Source organism: Chelon labrosus, assembly GCF_963514085.1.
Source record: "Chelon labrosus genome assembly, chromosome: 13".
In the NCBI taxonomy this organism is placed as follows: Eukaryota; Metazoa; Chordata; class Actinopteri; order Mugiliformes; family Mugilidae; genus Chelon; species Chelon labrosus.
In genome coordinates, this window is record NC_140346.1 from 5,562,975 (window position 1) to 5,586,687 (window position 23,713).

At 41.0% G+C, this 23,713-nt stretch overlaps 1 protein-coding gene across 1 annotated transcript in view; it reads right to left on the minus strand.

Moving 5' to 3' along the window:
- Window positions 1-7,334: 7,334 nt before the first annotated feature.
- clmpb (CXADR like membrane protein b) overlaps window positions 7,335-23,713 on the minus strand; it is a 72,570-nt gene continuing 56,191 nt past the window's right edge. Inside the window, exons 3-7 of the mRNA XM_084559171.1 lie at window positions 21,382-21,586; window positions 18,087-18,254; window positions 16,540-16,662; window positions 15,931-16,072; window positions 7,335-13,547 (exon numbers count right to left, since the gene is read on the minus strand). Of these exons, the coding sequence (XP_084415297.1) occupies window positions 13,211-13,547; window positions 15,931-16,072; window positions 16,540-16,662; window positions 18,087-18,254; window positions 21,382-21,586 (975 nt within the window). The 3' untranslated portion in view covers window positions 7,335-13,210. The remainder of the gene's footprint in view (window positions 13,548-15,930; window positions 16,073-16,539; window positions 16,663-18,086; window positions 18,255-21,381; window positions 21,587-23,713) is intronic.

The window sequence follows — 23,713 nt, forward strand, 5'->3', positions numbered from 1 at the left end:
AAAGGGGGATCTGCATACTCACACACAATTAGCAGGATGCTACAGAGTGTAAAATAAATGCATAGAATAACTGCCTTTCATTTATGAGGATTTCACCACCACAAGATAATGAGAAGCAGCTGCATAAGAAAAGATCCGCACTGAAAGGGCCACATCAATACAAAGTTGAATATTTATTAACTTTTGTTCTGGCTCACTGAGCATGATCAGTTTTAAAGATGTTTGAACTGACAAATAATTCTTAGTATTTTCTTTTCTTCTCTTTTCTTTTTTTTCACAAGGTGATGCTAATATTGTCCTATGGGTAATCGGACAACTAAAAAAAAATACATGAATATTACTCAAGTTCATCCTTAGATATGTTCTGGTAAAACATGAAAACTATTGAGTTGGCCAATTTCATTAAATAATGATTCACTACTGAGTGGCTGATGAAGTTGAACATTTATCTTTCAGTGGATGGTAGTTGTCAAAATTTCAAACCATAGATTTCCCACCTTGTGTTGGCAAGCTCACAGACAACCTAATTTATGCATTAGCAAACAAACAACTTGATTTAGGAAACCAGCAACAGTACAGTAGCAATCATTTGTAGTACAAAATGAATTTCAGTATTTTATGGTCTTAACTTTGCCAGATGTATGTTCACCAGCTACTGACTAACTTTGCTAGCATAGGTACGCATAGTTTATCAGAGCTTTTTTTTCTGACTCTGGTTTTGTTCTCCCTTAGTTCAAAGCGTCTCCTTGACATTAAAACCAACAAGAAGGAGGACTCAACTTGCATATTTACTGTTATTTGTTCTGCTCAAAAAGCAACAACAAAAAACTCTTACTTGTGTGTCTTTTTGGCCCTGATGGGAGAAACTGACTTCCCGCACTGGTGGTGTCCATGCTGGAAGGCGCGGAAGGAGGCGATGCCCCTCGGCAGTTTGTCCTCTGCTGGCTCCTCCAGTCTCAGCTGAGGGATAAGATGCCCAAAAGCCATGTATTCTGGAACAGGTGTATGATCTGCTAAGGTTTGTTTGGCTGTTCTCTGAGAGGAGTGTTGTGTATTCAGTGTCCTGGTGTACTGTAGGCTGCAGTAATAGTCTGAAGAAGGAGCTGGCTGCACAGTGAGGTGAAACTGCTGCGTGTTTCAAAGTGGAGTCTGGGGACCTTTCTCAAAAGGGATGAAGATGTGTTTTGGTTCAGCCCGTGCCCTGCGGTGATAATTAGCGCAACACTTTTGACAGCAATATTTTTGGGGTTTTACAGTGTAAATCATAATTCAACTCATTGTAATTTCAAACAACAACTTTAATAGAGTGATTAAAACATATATTAAAAGGGTTGTGCACCCTTTGGCTCATAGTAAGCTTTTCTAGAAAGGCTAATTTAAGTTTTGTTCATACTAGTAGATATTTACCAATTACTTCTTCTACTTTTTCCTCTTCTTCCTCCTCCTCCTCCTGATCATTCATTCAGTGGTCCTCATAATAAGCGCACTGAAGTCCTTATTCCCTTTTCAGGAATGTGCATTATAAATAAATGAAATTACAAACACATGAGAAAAAGGTGTCACCAAAAATGCAACTGTCATAAGATAGTTTTTTGCAGTGGTTGTTGGTGTGACAAAGATCTATTTTAATATTGGTTTCCGTGCATAAATAAAAGGTAGCTTTAGTTTGCACTGCTTTAGTTTGAAACGTTTTATTCTGAAGGCCAGTCAGCGTTTAGTCATAATGTTCACAGTTGTGTGTTTTCCAGAGCGTGTTTGTCATGATTAAAAAAAAAAGGATTCTGCAATGATGCAAACCGTGGTAATGCCTTTGATGTACGACTTATTTAGATCATCATTTTATACGAACACCCTTTAAGTGAACAGAAAAACATGTGTTTTATAGCACAGATTAGAGTGTGACAGATAGGAAAGTGGTTCTCCTTTTTAGTGTGTACAGAATTATGGATCTATAATCTAATTTAGCCCACAGTTCATTTGCCAGCTCCATTAAAAGATAGGTGTATCATTAATTGCCTCATTTTTCAATTAGATGTCCTAATAGCTTCCGGAATTACGTTTCTAGTTTTCTAAAGTAATACCCATGCTTATTGCTTTAGCTAGTAAGTAATCTGATGCTTCAATTACTGAATAATATAGTATCTTTTGAGTGCTTTAGCTAGGCTAGGGCACATTTTGGCACCAAAAAAGGCGACACAGTCCGCATTGGTTTAGTTAAAAACTTATTTTCAAAAACTGTCACTTAATTAGCGCAAGTGTGATGTGTTGAAAATAAGTTTTCACACAATTGCACTAATGAAGCAACAGTTTTTCTCCGCTACAAAGGTCAGAGACTCACAGTGTAAAATTATGCTCACATTTATCAGAGACGTCATGGGCGCGTTAATCATCGTCGGGTTGTCAGTTGCAAGTAGTGTGTAATTTAGCCTCCCACAAATGGATAAATTCTCCAGAGTTCGTCTTCGTGCAAAGACACGTTTTTCAAAGTAGAGTGAGTGTCAAAAATAGTATGCTATTAACCTCTCTATCGGAATTTGTGGCAGCTGTATAATTAGTGTAGATGTCAGAGAGGGGAGATATACTTTAAATGTGGGCCACAGTGTAATGTTCATTACTGAGAGATTACTAGTAACAAGACTCACAAAGTACTGTTCACATTTGTTAAGACTGACAATAGTGAAGCCCATCGGTGGTAGCCTAAAGCACTGTGGTTTTGCACAGTGGCTTCGAAAGCCAATCAATAGATGATTGTCCCTCAGATGAAGAGAAGTGCACTGCCTGTTAACAGACAGATGCTACTGGAACAAATGTCTTTATTACTATTACACTGTACTACGCTGCATATCCAGTCATATTAAAACACAAAAGTTACACTCCTTCTGAAGAAATCAGGAGTGTAACTTTTGTGTTTTATTTTTGTGTTTTCTTTTATTTATTGAATCATACACTTACTTGCCACAACATTAGCTGCACTACTGAAAATGAATGCATTCTAACATATCAGTTCTGCACTAAATCTCCCTTCATGACTGTTAATAAGAAAGGTGGTAATTCAACTGTATGATCATTTTGGAGAGTGTAGCTCATGGTGCTGTTAAACTGGATTGAATTAGACACCAAAGTGTCTCCGTTATTTAGTCTAGTCCACTGACAACACAATGCAATTCAATAGTAATAGTACAAAGCCTCCAAAATAATAACACAGTTGAATCAACAGCTCTCTGTTATTTTAAACTAATGCTGAATACCAGTGGCAATGTGTTCAGCACTGACGCCCCACAGCAAGAAGGTTTCGAATCCAGGCCGACTTCCTCCCACCATCCAAAGACATGCTCATTAGGTTAATTGGTGATTCTAAATTGGCCGTAGGTGTGCATGTGAGTGTGAATGGTTGTCTGTGTCTCTGTGTTAGCCCTGCGATAGACTGGAGACCTGTCCAGGGCGTACCCCGCCTCTCATCCAGTCACAGCTGGGATAGGCTCCAGCCCCCCCCGCAACCATTCACAGGACAAACGGTTACGATTAGAAAATGAATGAACAAATGATAATGCTAAATACCATAACCTACATGAAATTAACACTTGGTGCAGGGCTGTATCCAATGAACCGGCGATTGAGTGTACATGTCCATGTTCTTGGTAGAGATATCAAGTTCCACCAGAGGGAGCTTTAAGCAAAGCCACACATGTACAACACTGACTGAAACCATAGATTTAATACAGTATACAGTCTATGAATGAGAATGAGCCTTGTGGTTTTTCAGCGCTACATACTGGACAGCTGTGTGTGTCTATGTGTGATAAGCTGAGTGCCCAAGAAAGAACATCCTCACACTCATAACAACCCAAGCATGGTGCAGTTTCCAGATTTAGACTATCCCATTTCATTAGCTGCCTGCAGCCTCACTTTTTGGTCTATATAGGTCTCACATGAGCTCTAGATGAACTTATCTCAACTGATGGTGTATTATGCGCGACTTAGGATTTCACTCATCTCGTTAAGAGCCCGTCGGCCTCACTGATAACAAGAGAGCTATCGCCAATCGACACCAGGGGGTGCAATTACATTAGTGGCTTCAATTATGAAGGCCTTGGGTGGCAATCTACAATTATTTACTTTGCAGATTACAGAGGGAGACCAAGAGCAAAATAGGAATTCATTAATTATTATTTATTAGGCCGCAAAGCTGAAGAGGAGAGCCAAAACATTTCTTATCTTTTTTCTTTTTTTTTTCTATTTGGGCTATCTATCTAGTAAATAAGTGAAGATCCTCTTAAATGACTTTTTTTTTTTTGCAGTGCATGGTTCACATCAGCAGGCTGACAGCAGCTTCCAGTGAATAAGTAGCTCTAACCCACACCTCCCATCTTGTTTTATTGATTATACTCCACGTCTGCTAACTGCTGACTCCACTTGGCTTTTGTCGACGTCAGTAGCCTGGGGGTTCGCGCACTCTTTCCAATCTACACTGTGAATGTTTGAAAGATTGATCGAAAGTGGGCAAGATCAAAATCAAGCGGGGCGATGACCCGGCCATATTTTAAGACAAAATAAATGGATATGATATCTGTCAATCTGTTCATTTCAACTGAGTTTCACAGTGAAATGTTAAACACCGTAGTGTTTGAAAACTGAATGTACCCACACTCTGTGAATGCACACTGTACAGCACAACCATTTATTTGCTAGATGTAATACCGGTGTGTCTGGTGTGTGATTAGAATTTATAATGCGTAGCTTTTCCGAGGGTCCTATGCGCAACGTGTAACGCAATGACCTCAACATAGCATATACATACATTGATAAGTGAGCATGCGTGTGCGTGGGCTAGCTCGTGAGCTGGGTTCATAACGGTATCATCACACATGGCTAATCATGCGGAACGGTGGGCACAGAGGCATGGAGCAGGGGGTGGAGGAATGTGATCTGGCCTTGAAAATTTGATCCTGCTTAATATGGTTGCTGTGTTTTGAAAAGATGTAAATTTAGCAAGCACTCTGCAGCCAACTCCTTAACGAACAGATGTCAGAGAACACACTGGTAATTGTATTATCCCCCATGGCTTGTTCGTGCGCCTTTACTGAGCGTGTCACTCCCACTTTCGTGACTTCATGTTTTTTTTTTTTTTTTTAATTCATGCGCATCCTTGAAACAGAGATAAAGTCACCCCCCGTCTCTTTAACCTGGATTGACACGGACACTCCATCTTGGCAGGTCAATAGATTGTCAACACAAGACGAACTTTTCAGAGGGAAGGGATGAATGTCAGTCAATAAGTCGCTGACAGGTCAATAGATATCGCTGACCTTGTTGCCATGGGTGTGAGTGTCACGTTGAGAGGCTGTGCAACGAGACAGGTTGTGGGGGAGGAGCTTCAGCCACGTCCTGTTAAAACAACCCGAGCCGTGTGCAACATCCAGTGTAGTAATATACATAAGTGCAATTTGCTGTTTAAGAAATGGCTGCATTAGGGAACTGAGCACAGACAAGACAGCGACAGTGATGAGAAAGTCACTCACAAATACAGCACGTGTATATATGAATACGCTGCCACATGTACCAACCATAGTCTAGCACATGTAGCACAAGCCATCATCCCTAATGGAGAACATGTCCCACTCCGTGCTTGGCACCCTGAGAGCACTGGGCAGCTCCTCCCGTGACAGGCTGCCTCACCGATGGAGTGTGAAGGAGAGATACCGCAGGTCCATCCTTCCTGCTGTCAGAGTCTGCAAGCAAGCCTGCTCCTAATAGACTGCACACATCAGAACTGAAAATCACTCATGTGCACTATTATGTATAGTGAGCTTTACTGGTGTGTATAGTTATATGTACCAGTCACACCAACAACGTGCAATATCAAGGTTAGTAATAAAATGTTTCCAGTAACTCCAACTTTTCCTACTTCTCTATGTTTTGTATCTGTGTATTCCCCTATACCTTTTTCACATCTATTGTTTCTGAACATATTATTTTTGTACTTACTTATTGATTCTGTTTCCATTCTTTCCGTTGATAGAACACAGAGGACCATCTCGTCTCGTCTCATCTTTATTTACTGTAATTAACTTGCAGCCTTTTAAAGAAACTATCTTTTTAGGAAATGAGTCAGATGAAATTCATACCACTCACTTGAATTAGTTTAGGATATAGACAGCCCAGACAGAAGTCTAGGCTGGTTGCAAAAAAGTGCAAAAACTTCAGCATGTGTGATTAAACTGAAACAAGCAAAGACACGTGCATGTCATTTACACTGAATCTTGTGCTCACCATCTGCTTTGTGTCTTTACTGTTCCATCATTCTAATTATTCTATTGTTATTACTTTAATCTCAAAGCCAAAGCTTCTTACATTTAATTTTACTATAATTAACTTGTAACCCACATTTTAAGAAATGACTAGTCATCTTGTGGCGCATCAGTTGAAAGCGAAACCACTTTCAAAGCCGGGAGATTAGATTTTGTCCACAGATTAAATACTACTGCTAAGTTATATAACTGAATGAGCAATGTAATTTTGCCATTTGCCCTAAAAATATTTTCACAGTGTTGAAACACTCATCCCCATGTTTTTTTGTTGCACAAGTAGTTCTTCAGGCGCATTGAAACACATGAAAACATTCCTCGGTCTCCCTGATATTTGAGCCCAAAGCACACATACAGTACATGAGACTCCTCTTTTAACTGAGGCACCCTGCACACAATATAAAGTGAGTAGTACAGATCCCTGCTGGCCATTTTGCAAAGCATAATGTAAGCTTTCAGAACCATGAAACTTGCTTGTTATAGCGATTCCATCGCATTGAATGTTTATTGTGGTTGTTAAACATTTCTACATTACCATAAAATAGTTGTACTTTAATGCACATGCTGCTAATACTACTTTGAAATCTCTCCTTTGAGGACTGCATACAAAGAACTTCTTAAAAATGTGATTTGACTCTTGATCAGTAACCTTTTAAATGCAAAAATAATGCATTGACAACATCCATGTTTGCTTAGTTCTGCCTTCCAGGTTTGATTTCTGACAAGTAGGTCATGAATGTAATGCTTTTTGGCAGCTGTCAAATCCTAGTTGAATCAGCCAACTCACATGGAACGACTGCTATGTGAGTGCATATGTACCGTGCCTTACACAGCAGACAGCTTGAAAGGAATCTCTATTTAGGCTCTGACCCCCAATCCCCACAAATCACGCTCAGAACAGACATGATAATAATAATAAATCCACAAACGAGACAGACACCTGAAGCCGAACCACCTGCCTCACTCAAAATCCAAATCAAGATGCAACAAATCAAGATGCAACAAGACCATTTAAGTTGTCATTGAATATTTTATTTGCAAATGAAAGAGTAATAACTCAGAGGTCGTAAAAATATACATTTTTTTTACTTGTGATATTTACATGGATTGTTTTCATCAAACGAACAAACCAAAAAAACCAAAAACAAAAAAATCTGATAACTGTTTTGCAAAATCAAAGAGAAGCCACGTCAGAAAGAACGGATGAGAGTAAAGAAAACAAAAGTGTCTTACATTTCCCTTTAGTTAACGCCGTGCTGAGCGCGTCTCCCCCTGACCCCGAAACAATGCAGTCAGGAGGAAGACAGCCAACCACGCAGATCCCACGCAGGCCGGTGATGAGCATAGCACACAAAAAAGTGCAAAAGTACATGGATGAAAAAATTCCAACCGAAGAAGACAAAAATAAAGCGTCATAAAATTTTTCTGTGAATATATTTACAATTTTTGATTTTCTTTTTTTTTTTCTCTTTTTTTATTTATTAAACTTTTAGCCGATTACAGTTTATGTTACATCAAAGCAAAGCATTCCCGTTCATCTGCTCAATCTCCTATGACATGCAGGTACCTTTGCTTTCTTTCCGCCTCTCTTTCCTCCTTGAGGCTGAATTTAGCCCCATCAACCTCCTTTCGTAAAAGCAGTAATACATCACATTCCCTTATTCTGACATACAAAGCCGAACCGCAAAGTCTGAGCATCACTTTGCCCTGCTCAACAGCTTTAATCAGAAATAAAACTGCTTAATAAAACGTAAAACATTGTGGCTACATGAGATTCATACTCCTATCATATAACGCAGGATAACCATTAATGATTTTACTGCACCTTTGAGTGTGGATAATAAGACAATAAATATATAATGCCGATGGATACTGTTTTAAAGGACGATACTGGGTGTGCTGCTGACACTCTGAGGTGTGTTAAGACTTTCCTCCTCCACTCGAGTGAAGTGACAAAAGTGCCTTTAAAATTCATCTGTTGGAAAGAGCACAAGTTTTTCGGGCCACAAAGCTGCACACGTGAGAGGAGAGATGCAACGCAGAGGGCTCATAAACCGGGGAATCTTCCACCTGAGATTTGCAGACGCCGGAAAGCAAATCAAAAAGCTTGGAGGAATTAAACAGCTGGAAGACTTGCATCCCACCCTCCACCTCCACTGCTACTTTCATCTGCGGTGGAGGGAATTTCAATGGCAAGAGCCTACAGCCCTGGCTCAGTATCAATCCTGTTATACCTCCCCTGATTCCCAGTGCTACTCTCGCAGGCTCCCAAGAAAAAAAAAGTCTTCAGGCATTTACTATCCAGATTGTTAAGATGCATAGCAGTGTCTGTCTTTCTGAGTGTAAGTGTGTCTGCATGCAAGTGTGTGCGTTTTGTTCCTGTCTTTGTATATCTGTATGTGTGTTTTTGTGTGTAGATGTCCCCTGGGTGATGCAGTGTCCCTTTCTGTGCCGCATTTAGTATCCTGGTTCCATCAGTCAGTCGTAATACCTCCAGACATTCGATCCATCAAATTGATTCTGAAGGAGCAGAAATAACAAGGAATGCTGCTCGGGCTTTTGCTTGTGCAAACTGTGTGTGTTTGTGAGGGCGTGTGCCACCATGAATGCCCATGAAGCACACGCCTGTGTTTTTGTGTGCACCCAAATGTGGCATGTGCACCTGTTTATGTGAGTTTATATACAACTTTTACCTGTTCGTACTGTGTGCGTGTCATTACAACCAGGGCTGAGTGCATTAAGAAACAACAAGAGCAGGGAGAGAGCACACGAGTGTCCTCCAGAGCTGATGATGGTTATGAATTATGGACGTTCTTTGTCTCGAGACGCCGCCCCCACAAGCGAAAAAACGCCTGTGAAGCCAAGTTCAATAGGCATATAAGTGAGTGAAAACTAAAATAAACACTGCCAGTCTGCAGTCATATCAATTTGGACAGAGGTAACTTTGCCTGACTGGATCCTTCTCACTGAGTGAATGGCTAACATGAGAATGTGTGGGTGTGGCCCCGAGGGCTAATACTGAATTGACATGCACACACCCACACATACGCACACACACGCATTCACAAGCATGCATGCATGCATGCACGCAAGCACGCACACACAGGCACACGCACGTACAGTAGCTTCCCTGGTCAAATATGAACTGTTGTTTCTAATTGAATATAAAAGGCATTTTTTCCCTCCCCTAAAATTCCCTTACAGTTAAGTCACGTGTGGAATCCCATGTGTGAAATCAAAGCACATGTGCTTTTCAAACAGATGCTGGTTATCAAAATGTTTGATGCTGAATTACTACATCTTACAAGAAATATTTCACTCTGTGTGGAGTTTTATAGGTGAAACAGGACCTTCTAATGGTCTAGAGGAAAGAGCAAAATACCATATTCACAGGGCGGCTCCAATACCATCAAGCAAAGCCTATGCAAGGATGGTGAAATGGTCAGAAACATGTTCTGTTTACCACCCCTTTCCTTTGGGACACAGCAACTGGACTGGAGCTTAGATAAATGATTTTGAACCCACGCTCACACTGGAAATACTGCAAATTTGCAGTTAGCGATGACTAATCAATCCACTGGATAGAGCAAATGCTATAAAGCAACGTTCCAAGGTTTCACCATCAACTCATTAACTAACGTGACAGAAGAAAAACAGATAGACATGTCTTTCCAGCCTCTTCATGCCACACAAAATACGTACTGCTAAAATGAAACACACACTTTTGAGTTGGATGTAATCTGTATTAGCATTGCAGAGATATGGGTGTCCCAGTGAGCCTAATCCCATATGACATTACGGACCACAACTCTTCTGATGGATAACAACTTAATGTTACATTGCAAACTTGATTACATCCAGTAACCATTCCCAATGTATTGATGTTTCATACTTAATTCATGTATTAATAAATGGTTATTTTAGCCAAGAAATGGTTGAATGCCAATGCTAGTTTTTGTTTAAGGGCAGCTAATGGATTAAATTTGTTGCTTTACTGTGAGATAAGGACCAATTTTCATTATTTGTTGTATTTTCAGTAGCTGATCAAGGACTGAAAAGATAATCGTTTGTCAGACTAATTTCTTTGATAGCAGTATTTGAGCGGGAAGTCAGAGGAAAATGGCCGCCGTGTGTATATGGTCCATATTCAGTACAATAAAGCTGAATATGTTTGACTGCACTAATAATTTACTACCCTGGAAGGCAGTCTGACCTTCCCAAATTTTGCTGATGGAAACAAAAATTTTATGGATGGAAAAACAGGGATTACAGCAAAGATCTTCTGGGGTCAATGGAATCATTTGGGTGGGCATAGTCATACATGTCATCTGAGCGCCATGGAGTTATATGTGGCTATATGGCTCTGATTGGTAGTAGGTCTTTTTTTTCTGAAACCCCACTGATACGTTACCAGACTCATAATCTGATAAGAATTCAGTCTGGCTACACCAAGCAAATAGTTTACTTATCTTCAAACCAGAAGAGGAGCTTAAACAAGTTTGTCCTGAGAGTAAAGGTCATGCGATTATTCAAATAAAAACATTAGATTTTTACCTCAAGCACAAGTAGGAATTCCACTTTGCCAAAATATTGTTGTGTACACATACTATACATACGTAGCCAGATTTTCAAGAAAATTTTAACCCAGTAGCGGTGCTCAAGAATCAAGGATCTAATCAAAAGACGTTATTGTCACAGGGAACAATAAAATATACACCTTATGAGAATCCAGCCAACAGTTATGATGGTATTTTCCTTTGGACCAAACAAGGTGATATTTATTCTACACTTTCACCTTGCATTACATATAATAACATTTGTTTCACACGAGGTTGAAAGATAGAAATGTCAAACGTGACGGCATGTGTACAAAAAACACATGGTTCAAATTCACTTTGGGTTTCCCATTTGACTCGTTTGTAAGGGGTAAATCTCCCCTCACATACCCTTATTTATTAAATTAAATGACATCATGTGCGTATATCTATCTGTATGTACAATATAAAACAAGACTGATTACAGAATGTACAGTACATTGTCCCGTGGCATGGGATTGCTTTCTCACCATGGATAATTCTCTCTGCTTGGTGCTCCCTAGGCTGTTACTACTAGGGCCAAGATTTTGAAGTTGTACCTCTCAGTATTTGCTGCTGTTGACCCTCAAAGCTGGGTGTTAACCACCGACTTAACCACTGGTGTGCTGAAGATAAGGACAAAGAAAGAAACCATCAAAGGGAAGAGGGAATTGCAAAGGCACACTAGATAGGCTACTTGCCCTTTTTTTTCAGCTACTTTCAATCAAACTGGATTCTGTCACTGGGTCTGTCCGAGAATACGACAAAAACGGGGACTGGCAGATAGACTGGCACGGCTCGCCCGGCAACCAAGCAGGATCCGGTGATTCGGCGAGACAGCAATCAAGTGCCACGCCACTGTTATGGATCCGGGGAGAGTACTGACAATGACACCATACACACCCTATACAGTTGAAGCCTCTAGAATCCTACTCCCCTCATTCAGACGTAGCGTTTGGAAAAACTGAACGTCGAGGTCAATCCTTTGTGCCTTAGCTCGAGTATTGATTCGGTATCTTGTAGGAGGCTGAAAATAATGGGATCCACCATCTTTGTACATCACACATTCATGGTGACAGATTTTGGTTTCAGTTCAGAAATGTCGCAGGTAAAGAAACGAGTTTAAAAAAAAGCAATAGTAATAACCCCATCCTAGGGATTGGTGGCACTTCTTAAAATGGATGAATGGACACATGACTGTCTGTCACCCTTTTACAACCTGTTCAGAGACAAGAGACACAGGAGAACAGACAAAGAAAAGAAAAAACAAGTCCAGCTGGTCTAATAGATGCTTATCCCCTATATTTAAAGTATAGCTATAGGTCTAATAAATACTACTTCATTATTCAGAGAGGATATTCAGTACCAGAAAAGGATGTCTATAGATGTAGACAAGATGTGGAAAGGGGGGGTGACAACTCCATTGATTTGACTCCACTGTCAATGCTACATCCGTGTACCTGAAGTTTCCCCTGCTGATTGGTAAAGCAGATGAGCTGTTTGTGAGCCAGCTGAGTCATTCTGCGGCTTCTTGTGGGTTCCTTGTGAGAGCACGAAAGACCGAGAGCACTGAGGCAGATGATGCACATGTCGCCGCGCTGTGTCTGTCCACATGGCTGGGCACGACAGGCCCGGGCCCGTGGGAGGCGGAGGGGTTCGTGGTTTCGGAGCAGGTGCTTGGACGCAGCCGGTCGGAGGTGCCGGGAGTCGGAAAATCACCCAACGCCCATGTCCTCCAAGAGAAGAATAAAATAAAATCAGTTGCTGTCACAAACTCCTGCACTTTCTTCTTCCTCGTGTCCATCCTGCTTTTATTCCTCTTGTCCAGTCGACAGCTGTATGACTCCACCGGTACTGGATCAGAGTTTGGATTTACTTCATGATCCAGCCTATACTGCTTCCCTTTTTTCACTCCCTTTCTCTGCTGCATTCCTAACCCTTTGATCTGATAAATAAATAAAAGCTCTACTAGGGGGGCTTCTTCCACCTCACTGCACATGGTGCTTCTCTGCGCCTCCCAAAGAAGGAACTCAGAAAACAAGTTCTGCCTTCAGCCACGAGACACAAACAGTGTTGCATCTCAGGTCTCTGCTGCTTCTTTAGTTCTGTTGTTTTATGTAATTCAGTAGGGGGCAAGCATGTCTTATTTTCCCTTTTTAAGCATTCATTAAAAGTACTTTTGGACTTATAGTATTGATTCTTTTAATTACATCCTTTTTACTTGTTGCATTTCTTTGTTTATGGAAGAGTCTTAATCTTTGGGAGGGGACATGGGGGCTTGGGCAGGGATGGGAGTTTCACATGGCTACAAGAAGGTGTTGGCTTTCAGTCCTACACAGTCTGAAAGGCCTTGGTCTGGGCGGGGACCATGAGGGTGGGGGGTGTCGGCCCGGACATGTTCCTGGAGTTGAATTTGGGAGTGGTAGGGGGCTCGGGGGTCTTGGAGGGCACCACTGTAGTGTAGGCTGGAGGGGACTGGGGGAAGCCTGGAGGCTGTCCATTTTCCTTGAGAGCTGCCACAGCAGGTGGACGAGGGCGGTGCCCACGCTGGGCGCTGTTGTGCACCATGGACTGGGTGGATGAGGCACCGGAGCGTGAGCTGCCGGAGCGGGACGAGGACAGGGAGTTGGGCTTCACTAGTTTGGCCTTGGGAGCTTCCGCATCCTCCCTGTGGTCAGAAACACACAGAGAGCAAACAAAGATTACAAGGGTCCATTTAGTTTAAATTGCACCTCTAAAAATAGAGAGGAGGACACACACCATGAACTGCAAAACAGTGCCATTCCTTAACACTATTCCCAGGACTAGACACATGGGACTAGCATTATGTGGGGGCCTCATGTAATTCATGAGATACCCCTCAGCTCTGAGTTTTGTGAAACACATTTGCATAGAATAATGAAATCTGCTGAAATCACCAGTTCCCCAGATACAGTTGTTGAGGGGAAAAAACCTAGTTTTTGCAGAGAACACAATGAAAACTTTCCTTTATAATTTTAGCCCCAGTTTTCAATGGCAGGATAAAATAAAAAAAGAGCACAGAAGAGTAGAAACCACACGGCAAAGAGCATCTTAAAAGAGAATGTCTCACCACAGCAGCATTAATCACTAAAAAATGAGGTAATGTGTGCCGTAATTGTTACTTGGACAGGGATTACAGGGGATCTTTACAGAGGGTCAGAAATAGAAACCTCTCATCTGTGCACTGCTGTCTACACGGCATCTTTTTGGGGACAAAAGATAAAGTTCCCGTAACTTTTGCAAGGAAAGAATCACATTTTTAAACGGCAGCGGTTGCTCACTAGCGGTTGCTCACTAGCTGGTGGTCTGGTAGATAAGTGGAAAGGCTCAGACACTCAACATGGTATGAAAACAGAAAACACTTTATCACATCTACATTATTTACTCTAAGATGTCCCCCAACCACGCTGCATTATTCACTGTTACAACAATAAATATGCATCTACACCAACTACAGTACGCCACAAAGAAAATAAAAGAAATACATAAATTAAAAAAAGAAATATGCATTTACAAGTGGCGTGATTAAAGGAGCGACACACACACGCAGACAAACACGCACACTAAAATACAAGGGCGGTGAGAAAGGAAGGCTCTTAAATGGTAATCGATGAACACTTGACCTTGTGGTTGTTTTTATTTTTGGACACACGCAGACACCAAGACACACGCAGGCATAAATGGGCTGTTGATGTGTCAGTTAGCATTTAACTTGCTCAGCTGAAGTTATAACCGATTCAAGTGAACCGGGTGCTCAAGCGGTAACGAACACAGGTTAACACTCGGCTGACATCAATGCTCAACGTCAACCTGCCAAGCCGAGCTTGTGTTGAGCGGAACTGCAGTTGAACTGGATGTACTGTTAAGTTGCCTTGTTTAAAATGATACAAACAATAAAATAATATATATATATATATATATATATATATATATATATATATATGTATGTTCATATATATATATATATATATAATAGATTATTACCTTAATATAAAGCAAAAAGTGTATCCATGTTTTAAGCTGAATTCTTTTAGTAACTTTAAATTGTAAGCATGGGATAATATGAATTTAAAAGTAAACTACTGTATATATGGCAGTTTATTCACAATATTAATTATTACCAGACTATATAAATGTATAAAAACAAATTATGACATCTCATGCCCCATCAGTTTGAGATCTTACTTAATGAAAATGAATTAAAGGTGCTGACCTGACTCCAAGAGGCTGAGTTAGACTATATTAGCATTATATTTAAGTATAATATATATAAGTACAGCAGTTAGAGCTAGAGTAAATCTAGTGGTGGTTAGCAGCTGCGGTTTGGAGTAAACTGCAGGGACATATGGAACCGCGGCATTAAACATTATTGGGCAGCAAATGTTTGGCCAAAGCAGCAACCTTCGGGGATGAAAAAAATAAGTATTTTCCGAAAAACCGCAGTTCCTTGAATGGCCACTTGAGGCTGACATCAAAAGTGATTCAGTTCCATATAACATAGTATATATTCAATCTCTATAGATGTCGCCGTTAAAATGCAGAACTTTATAGCTGAAATAAACATGTCTACAGACCCTTACAAAATCTATTTTGGTCTCTGATCGGGATCTGTTGCATGTAACCCTCCCATTTAAATTGTATTAAGCCTTAAAGTCATGCATAATTAAGGGTATAACTGCTTTATCTGACAGGTGGGTGCAGTCGCAGGTCACTAGCTATCTGCATAGGTGTCATCCACTCGCTAACATGGAGACACCACTGAGCTTAAAACCTCTCTGCAGGGAATCTATGGGTGATGTCACGGGGGGTTTATCCATCTAAAAATGTAAGCTTTGGCTCATCTGACAAGGCAGCATCCATTTGAAGACTAACACGATAAATAATAAACTGAATCTTAGATAAAAACACATGAAACATGCATACACAAATCTGCACCCGTGGACCCACACATCAAAAACGGTTTTCAGTGTGCCACACTTAACACGGTGAAAAATGCTAAACACCCGCAGAAGAAAAGATGATGAGTGAACCTGATTTCATTGGGTGTCTCCTCCTCCTCGTACTTCTTTTTCTCTTTCTTCCGGAAGACCAGCCAGATGATCAATATGACAATGAGGACGCCGAGGGATATTCCCACCACCGCGCCCGCTACCATCCCGACATCCCTCACATCTGTGAATGAGAGAGGAGGAGGAGGTGATGAAAGATAGAGTCACTTACTGTCACACATTATTCATAGGTTTTAGCTTCAAAATCACAAATACTAATCCGCATTTGTGCCACAGTGTCTACATTCAATTTAACACGGAGGCACAGAAACTGTTTCTGCTGAGCTACTGGATGTGTTGTTTTCTCCACATATGACCCTGACCGTCCTGCGCCTTTCCGGAAATGTATTAGTGTGACAGTGAAACATGACTGCTGGAGCAGGGGTGGTGACCAGTAGCCACCAGTTTAAGTTCAGTGCAGTCTAATGTTGAAGCGCTGGTGGAGAGGGAGGTAGATGGAATGACAGGGAGGGGAATAAATGCATTTCCAGCTGCAGTTTGAAACAATAACCATCAATCAGCGTGGCAGCTCGGCGCGAGGGTGAAAGCCGTGAGGTCGAGTCGTCCCCCCGCACTCCTCCCAAAACTCACGCTGCATTGTGACCTCAATGGTGCAGTTCTCCTCCCCGACGTCATTGCTCGCTGTGCACCTGTAGACACCTGTGCTGTCCATGGTGAGATTCCTCAGGGTCACAATCTCTGGGTTCTTCAGATCTGGGGAGTGAAAACAAACAGTCCTTAAAAATGACTTGTGCATGAATGATTTGTGCACAACTGTCTGCAGCGTACTGTTCATGCATTCCTTCAAGTTCACAACGCCAAACGTCACTTTTGATTTGCGGGACAATTGAAATATATGTTCTGACGGGGAAAAAAAGAAAGAGAGACAGAGAGAGAAAGAGAGAGAGGGAGAGAAGGAAGTGGGAGCATGAGACAGACATTGATGGAGTGTTTATTTTAGAGCGAGGCCCATCACACTCAGGAGGACTTGAAGAGAGTGGCAGGAGCGTGTCTGACAGAGCGAAGGAGCCGCGCAGCCCCATGGGATATTTAGTCATCCCCACCAATGACAACCATGTGATATTACCTTTCACCAGTCCCATAAATAACAGCCGCTGACGCTGTGTGTTATCGTCCAATGAAAACTAATTAGACTGAACAGGTGTTGTTTGGTGGATGTCATTAATTTGAAGGTTTCGGTCCGGACACGCGCCTTCGAGAACACAAGAAGAAAAACTGAGACAGAGGGCTTGGTATCCCCGGGGTGTTTCAGATAATATACAGTGGAAAGAACTGTCCAAGCTGTTAGCTTTTCCCGCTACAAACTGACTCTGTTTCAGTTTAAAGTCAGATAAGTCTGGTTATGATCCAAGAGGAATTGCCAGAATCCACATCATGTGAGTGAAGCGTGCCTCAGGGCTACTAGTTACTACGGAGCCAATGTTTTTTGTGTTTATGTTTTTTCTTACTGCAAACTAACAGAGCTGCCAGCAGTCTAGTTACGTGCATTACATCAGATGTTCTCCACTTAAAACCCAGTCCAAGAAAACACTGACTTCATGCATGCAGGTATTATTCACTTGAGCCAGGCTGACATTTCAAAATCACAGACATATTCATCAGAAGACAGTGCCACTCAATGTTTATATAACTCATCCCGACAGAATACAGCTAGGAATCACAAGGCTGTGATCTGTTTGATTTCCTAGGAAGGAAAAACTTTGCAGTACGCGTTATGTGGTCCTTGGCTGGTTGCTCATATTTGGAGAGAGTGGCAGCAGCCTACAGATAATGGAAGCATGCAGAATCAGTGGATTAACTGGGACAAACTGAGCCCATCTAAGTGCCCTTGAGCAAAGTGTTGTAACTGTTAATTACTCCAGTGAAGCAGCTCAAGGATCGGCAGTAGGCAGAGACTGTAGCCGGGCTTGGCTGATTTAGTAGTCGCCGACTGCAGATGTATGAATGTGGAGATGCGAGGAGGTGAAGGAAAGGTGATGCGCTCAGCAAAACACTCTCCCGGACAAATGCGGCCTATAAAAAGTCACTAATATGAAAATGAATCTTCGTAGCGTTCCTCTGCAGAAGGCTTGAATGGTGAATCAGCACGTCAGTGCAGTGCCAATTATTTTTCTTACCTATCAGTGCCAGGTTTGGCAGCTTGCCCAGACTCTTGCCTTTGTCCAGCACTCGCTCCCACTTGTAGCTAATGGGGTCTGAACCATCGCTTGATTTACAGCTCAGCTTGACATCGCTGCCCTCCAGGAGTTTGCCATCCATCCAGCACCTCGGCTTGGAAGGCTTGACTGTAAGAACGTGTAGGAATCAGAAAGAGATGAATTCAGATGTGCACCAGAACGACTTGTTCTTTATCATGGCAGAAGACGTCAACAACTCTGAGTTATGCATCAGTTTTTGAGCATTTAGATGTCGCCTTTTAATACTGAATAAAATAATGCATGCAAAGAGAGGGATAACAAATACAATAATCACAAATCTCACATGTATAGCACAGTAAAAATACAAATAAATACCAAATGTAATGATGTAGACGCCAATGTAATGTAAGCATTAGCAAACGTACAGTACAAACAGTCCTTCAACCAATCAGATTGTCCACAACCATTTTGTTGTGAACAAATACAATCAGTTCTCAACGGAGTGACTCCAGACCAACTTCTCCCCCCAAAAGAAGGTTGTGGGAGAACGAAGTTAGGGCAGGTTTCCAGGTTCAAGCTGTCAATCAATTAACCAAACATACAGGACCAGATATCTGAACATCGAAGCAATATTTTTCTAGTTGTTTCACGGCAAATGAACTAGAACGAATTATTGCTGTAATAAAATAAAGTCTTGAAGCTCAAACAAGTGCTCTGCACTTCATGAAATCGATCATTTTGATGTAAGAATACAATAAAAGCCGGATTCAGATGTGCAACAAAGTCTTATACTGCACATGAGTCTTATATATATCTAGTATGGTAAAAATGTAAAACTATATAGTATATGTAATAATCTAAATACAAAGATTAGAAATATCTTGCAAAATAATACATATCTTTTTATAATTAAAAGCCAAACCATTCCAAAGCTAGCATTCTGTCGTTCTTTCAGGGCAAATGAGGGAGAGACTCACTCTCCTGGAAATGTGGCCGGTGTGAATTATATGAAATCACACCATTTCTTAATTATTACTATTATAAAACAAATACTCCCCGCTTCATGAAACCAGTTTTGATAGACGGGCTGGTGATAAAATTATAGCTGAACAATAGATTTTCTCTTTAAATGGGACAATTTACTGAATCATCTTATAATGTGAAGCCAAGTGAAACAGTACAGTATCAGTGTACATAACCTCAGAATGAAATGAAACATAAAACAAAGGGTAATGATATAAAAGGCAGATAATAATAATAGCAGATAAATTACAGATTTTTATTTTTTTTTAATCTTTATGCATTAATAGAGTTATTTGAAGTTGCTAATAGGGGATATAGCTGGTGACACACACAGATATAAAAAACAGTCCCATAGGGAATGGATCAATGTGACCCCAAAGCTGGCTGTGAACGCCTGTGCTAATATATTCTCCACAGGTCAAAGGTTTTGGTTATAGTCCAATAGCTGGAGGCATAGTACAGTATAGCCGCAGCCTGCTGAGCCCTGTGCAGCTGCTCTGTTTAGATACAAGCAGAAAGATGCAGCCACGCTACGAAAGCAGAAAAATAGCACACCGTCTGCACTCCCCTGAAGCGGCATATTTTTAGATCAGTGATGAACTAAATTTAAACACCTATTTTGTATTTTTGTCACGCTGTCATATTAGCTGTGTTGACTTTTGTGCGTTCAGGTTTTGCTGCTTGTCAGCAAAAGTTGCAGTGTAAGTAACTCTGAACCACTAACGTGCACGGAGCCAGAGCGTAAAGCCAGATAGCTTACGTACCGGTCTCACTTTGTTTGCACCCTTTTCTCCACATCCTGCTCCCAGAAGGAGACTTTATTCTGCTCACACCCTCCATAAAGAGTATAATGAGAGGAGCTGAGCGGGGAGCACTGCGCCTCTCGCAAGCTCTGTCAGGGTCAGTTGGGCCTAACTGCAGCAGGAGCAGTTGGAGTGCACAACCCCAGCGCATAAGCAAAAATGTGCCTATATTTGGCAACACACACAAATACAAAATCCACACACTAAGTCAAAAATTCCACACATGCAAATCCACACTACGTAACAAGAAGAGTGCTACCATCCAGGCGTGAAAGCACCCACAAAAAAAACACATACACAACCGCTAGCACCGCGCACAAACTCTGGCACACACACACACACACACAAATGCATACACTCTCAGACTGTCTCATGCCAAGCCAGCTACCAGCTCGGCTGCCAAGCTATTATCTTAGCGCGGGGAGCCACGGAAAAATGCAAATGTTCGTCTCTCTCGGAATCGAAAGTGTCACCGCAAAGCTGAGGGCAATTTGTAAAAATCGAGGCACTAACTCACTGAAATGTCTTTATGGAAGAGAGAGGAGAGTGAGAGCGAGAGGATTAACAGACTGTTCCATTAGAAAACCAATAACCGCGGGTTGAACTAATCTCCCATGATGTTTTAATAAATCGCCAGCTTCTCTGACATTGAGAACGATCTCGCTCCTCCCGGCGGACTTACTGGCTGGCTTTTGTGGTATAGACGCTTCCCTTTTTGCCGTCTGTCCTTCAAAAATGTTCAGCCGTTTTGAGATACGCAAGCAGAGAAACGATTTACCACTGAGATCATTGTAAAGCTGAGCATTTAGAACCATCTGTATATTTTGGCAAGTGAGTAAAACATAAAAAAAGAGAAAAGGATAGGGATAAATTGCACAAAGTGTTTGTTCAGGCTTTTCTGTAGTTGCAAGATCTAAGTCTGGCCTAAACAAATAATATTTCTAAGTAGCTTATCCGGAGTTAAATTGATGTCTGACTTTTTTCAATGTCATTCTCAGCTAATACAATTTGATTACACAATGTGCAGTACATAAAACTTAGAGAATAGCCTGTTATCTATTTTCTTGTAGATCTCATAGTGGACAGAGATGTATTTAACTTGATATTTGTCCATACAGCTCGGTCCCTAACTCAATCAATCAGTTCTGTGCTCTTCCAAACCCGGTTGCATGTTTCTGGTCTCACCTCATCAACAAACCAATCCAAACGAACCCAAACAGCACAAGCAAAATCAAATCACACCGTCTGAATCGAATTGAATCATTAGATCAGTCAGCATGACGGAGGAAATGTGCCAGGCTAATGATCCAGTGATTAGGTCTGTGCGTGTGTGTGACAAGGTGTGTGTAGTCTTTTCCGTGTATAAATGGGTTTCTTCATAACCTGATGGCTTCTGTGGGCGTACAACCTGAGCGTGTGTGCGTTGCGATGTGCCCGAAAACACTCACCCAGCACAATGAGGTTGACCTGGGTCCAGTGGTACTTTCCCCCAACCTTGACTTTACAGTAGTACTCCCCAGAGTCGGTCAGCAGCAGGTCACTGATCAGCAGGGAGGCGTCTCCACCCAGGTACTCCCCGGCAAAGGACAGGCGGCTGGCCTCGCTGCCTGTCGCCTCATTGGTGTACACCTGGCCCCCGAAGAAGGTAATAATCTAGACATGGAAAAGAGATTTATTTTACCATTGTTGTTCAGCGGGAAGACCAGCAGGCATCTGCCTTCCCAAATTCTAAATATATAAAGTTCCTATTGCCTTATACCGAAACTAAATCAAATCCTAGTTTTCCCTCTGCCACTTAACTTTCCTTACCCTTCCTGATACATCAGATTCTCCATTTCTTCTTGAACATGGTGCTTACATTTTAACTGCTACTTATGTGATCTAATTAATGCCAACCAATCCCCCAAAATAAGAGTTTCATATCACTAAACTGCACGTTTGGTTAACTTAATTTCTATCTGCCAGCAGTAATACCCGTGATGTATTTGACTGGTAGACTGCCATTAACATTTAAAATTACACAACTCTAATGATGATGCATTAACAGCTAAGACAAATCCGTCTAGTCCCCTCACTAGATGCGCATTTTCGAGGGAAGCGGAAATACCAGCACCCATGGGTGACATTGTTAACACTCACTTTTTAATTAACACTTGGGAAATAATATTTTACAAATGAGCGCAACTGCTGGAACGCCAGTATCCTGCCAGTGTTCATTTAGCTGATTATCAGCGAGCGCTGTTATCTCCTTACGGCCCTTTCTACAAGCAGAGCTGTCAAATCGACCAAAAAATAAAAAAATAAAATCTATTGTGGTGATGAGATAAAGGATTAAAGCACCCGCAGCGGAACTGATGTGATGTTAGCACAAAATAACAGGCCGCAGGACTAAACAAATGACTCATGCACCCAACAAAGATCTAAAGTACATGGTAAAATATATTTTCAGACAATAAATACATAAAATTTTAATTTGTGGTTATTTTGTTTGTTTCTACTTCTTGCAAAAGTATATCTATATCACGTTTGCACCTCACTTTTTGTTATTTAGTAGGATTTCTTTAAAAAAAATTAAATAAAAACATTAAATAAACCATGTTAGATTTTGTTCAGATTTGGATCCAGTGCCACAATGTTGCCAATTTAAAGTGCTCTACTGTTTATTTGTGTGAATCCTTAACTGTGACATTATGCAAACAACTTTTGCAAAATTTTCCTTTGATTATGATGTAACCCCGGTGTCTCTGAAACGATTCACTGTCTGCAGCATGGCATAAATTGTGATTGCTTTTTATACTTATGACAGCTCGTAATGCTTCCTCTATATCAGTAATCGTGTATTCATATATTTAGGAGTCCATGCAATGAAGAACAAAGACACTTGGCTGGGTAGTGTCATGACATGGATGTCTCAGTTCAGTCTTCATAACAACTAGCTAATGCAGCTAAAGAAAAAAATCCACAGAAACATGTAAGGTAATCAATTATTTCATAAATCTCAGAAATATAATAAACCTGGTCATGGGGCGGTCTTTAGATCTATATTAATACCTCAAATTAATGAATTAATTATACAGCCGCAGTACTGTTGATACATTAGCAAACATTAACATTAAATATACATACATATTTTGCATGAGTATGCATATATGCTGTATGTTTGTGCATATATATTGTATGTAGGAGCATCATACATACAATATATATAACATGTGCATGTAGTTTACATATACATGCACAGTCCATGCATAGATATTTTAATAAGGATGCATTAAAGTATATGGGTTCATTTGGCTAAGCCTCTACTTTGTCTATATATGGCTTTTTTTGTGATTATCCAAAAACATTAAAGAAAGGCAAGTGGCCTTGAAGAGATTCTTGAAGACGTTTCGCTATTCATCCAAGTAGCTTCTTCAGTTCAACAGTTCAAGTTCAGTTCAAGGGACTGGTGGGGAGTTGGGGTTTAAATAGTAACATCTGTGGGTGTAGCCCATCAGAAACTTGCTTGACTGATGTCTGTTAACGACCAGATACTTTTTGTCATTGTTCTTTATGGTTTGCTTGTTACATAAGTTTTTTATGTGTCCACATCACAAAATAGATAAAACAGACAACAAAAAGGAAACAATGATCAGATCAGTTGAAGTGTATACCAACGCAAGGAAGCTAGAAAAAAAAGATGTCTGTGTTGCAGCTTTCAATTGACACAAACTATGTTTTTTTTCCTTTTGTTTTCAGCTCAAGGTTCATTGATGTTTGCAAAGACTGGGTCTTCAAAAG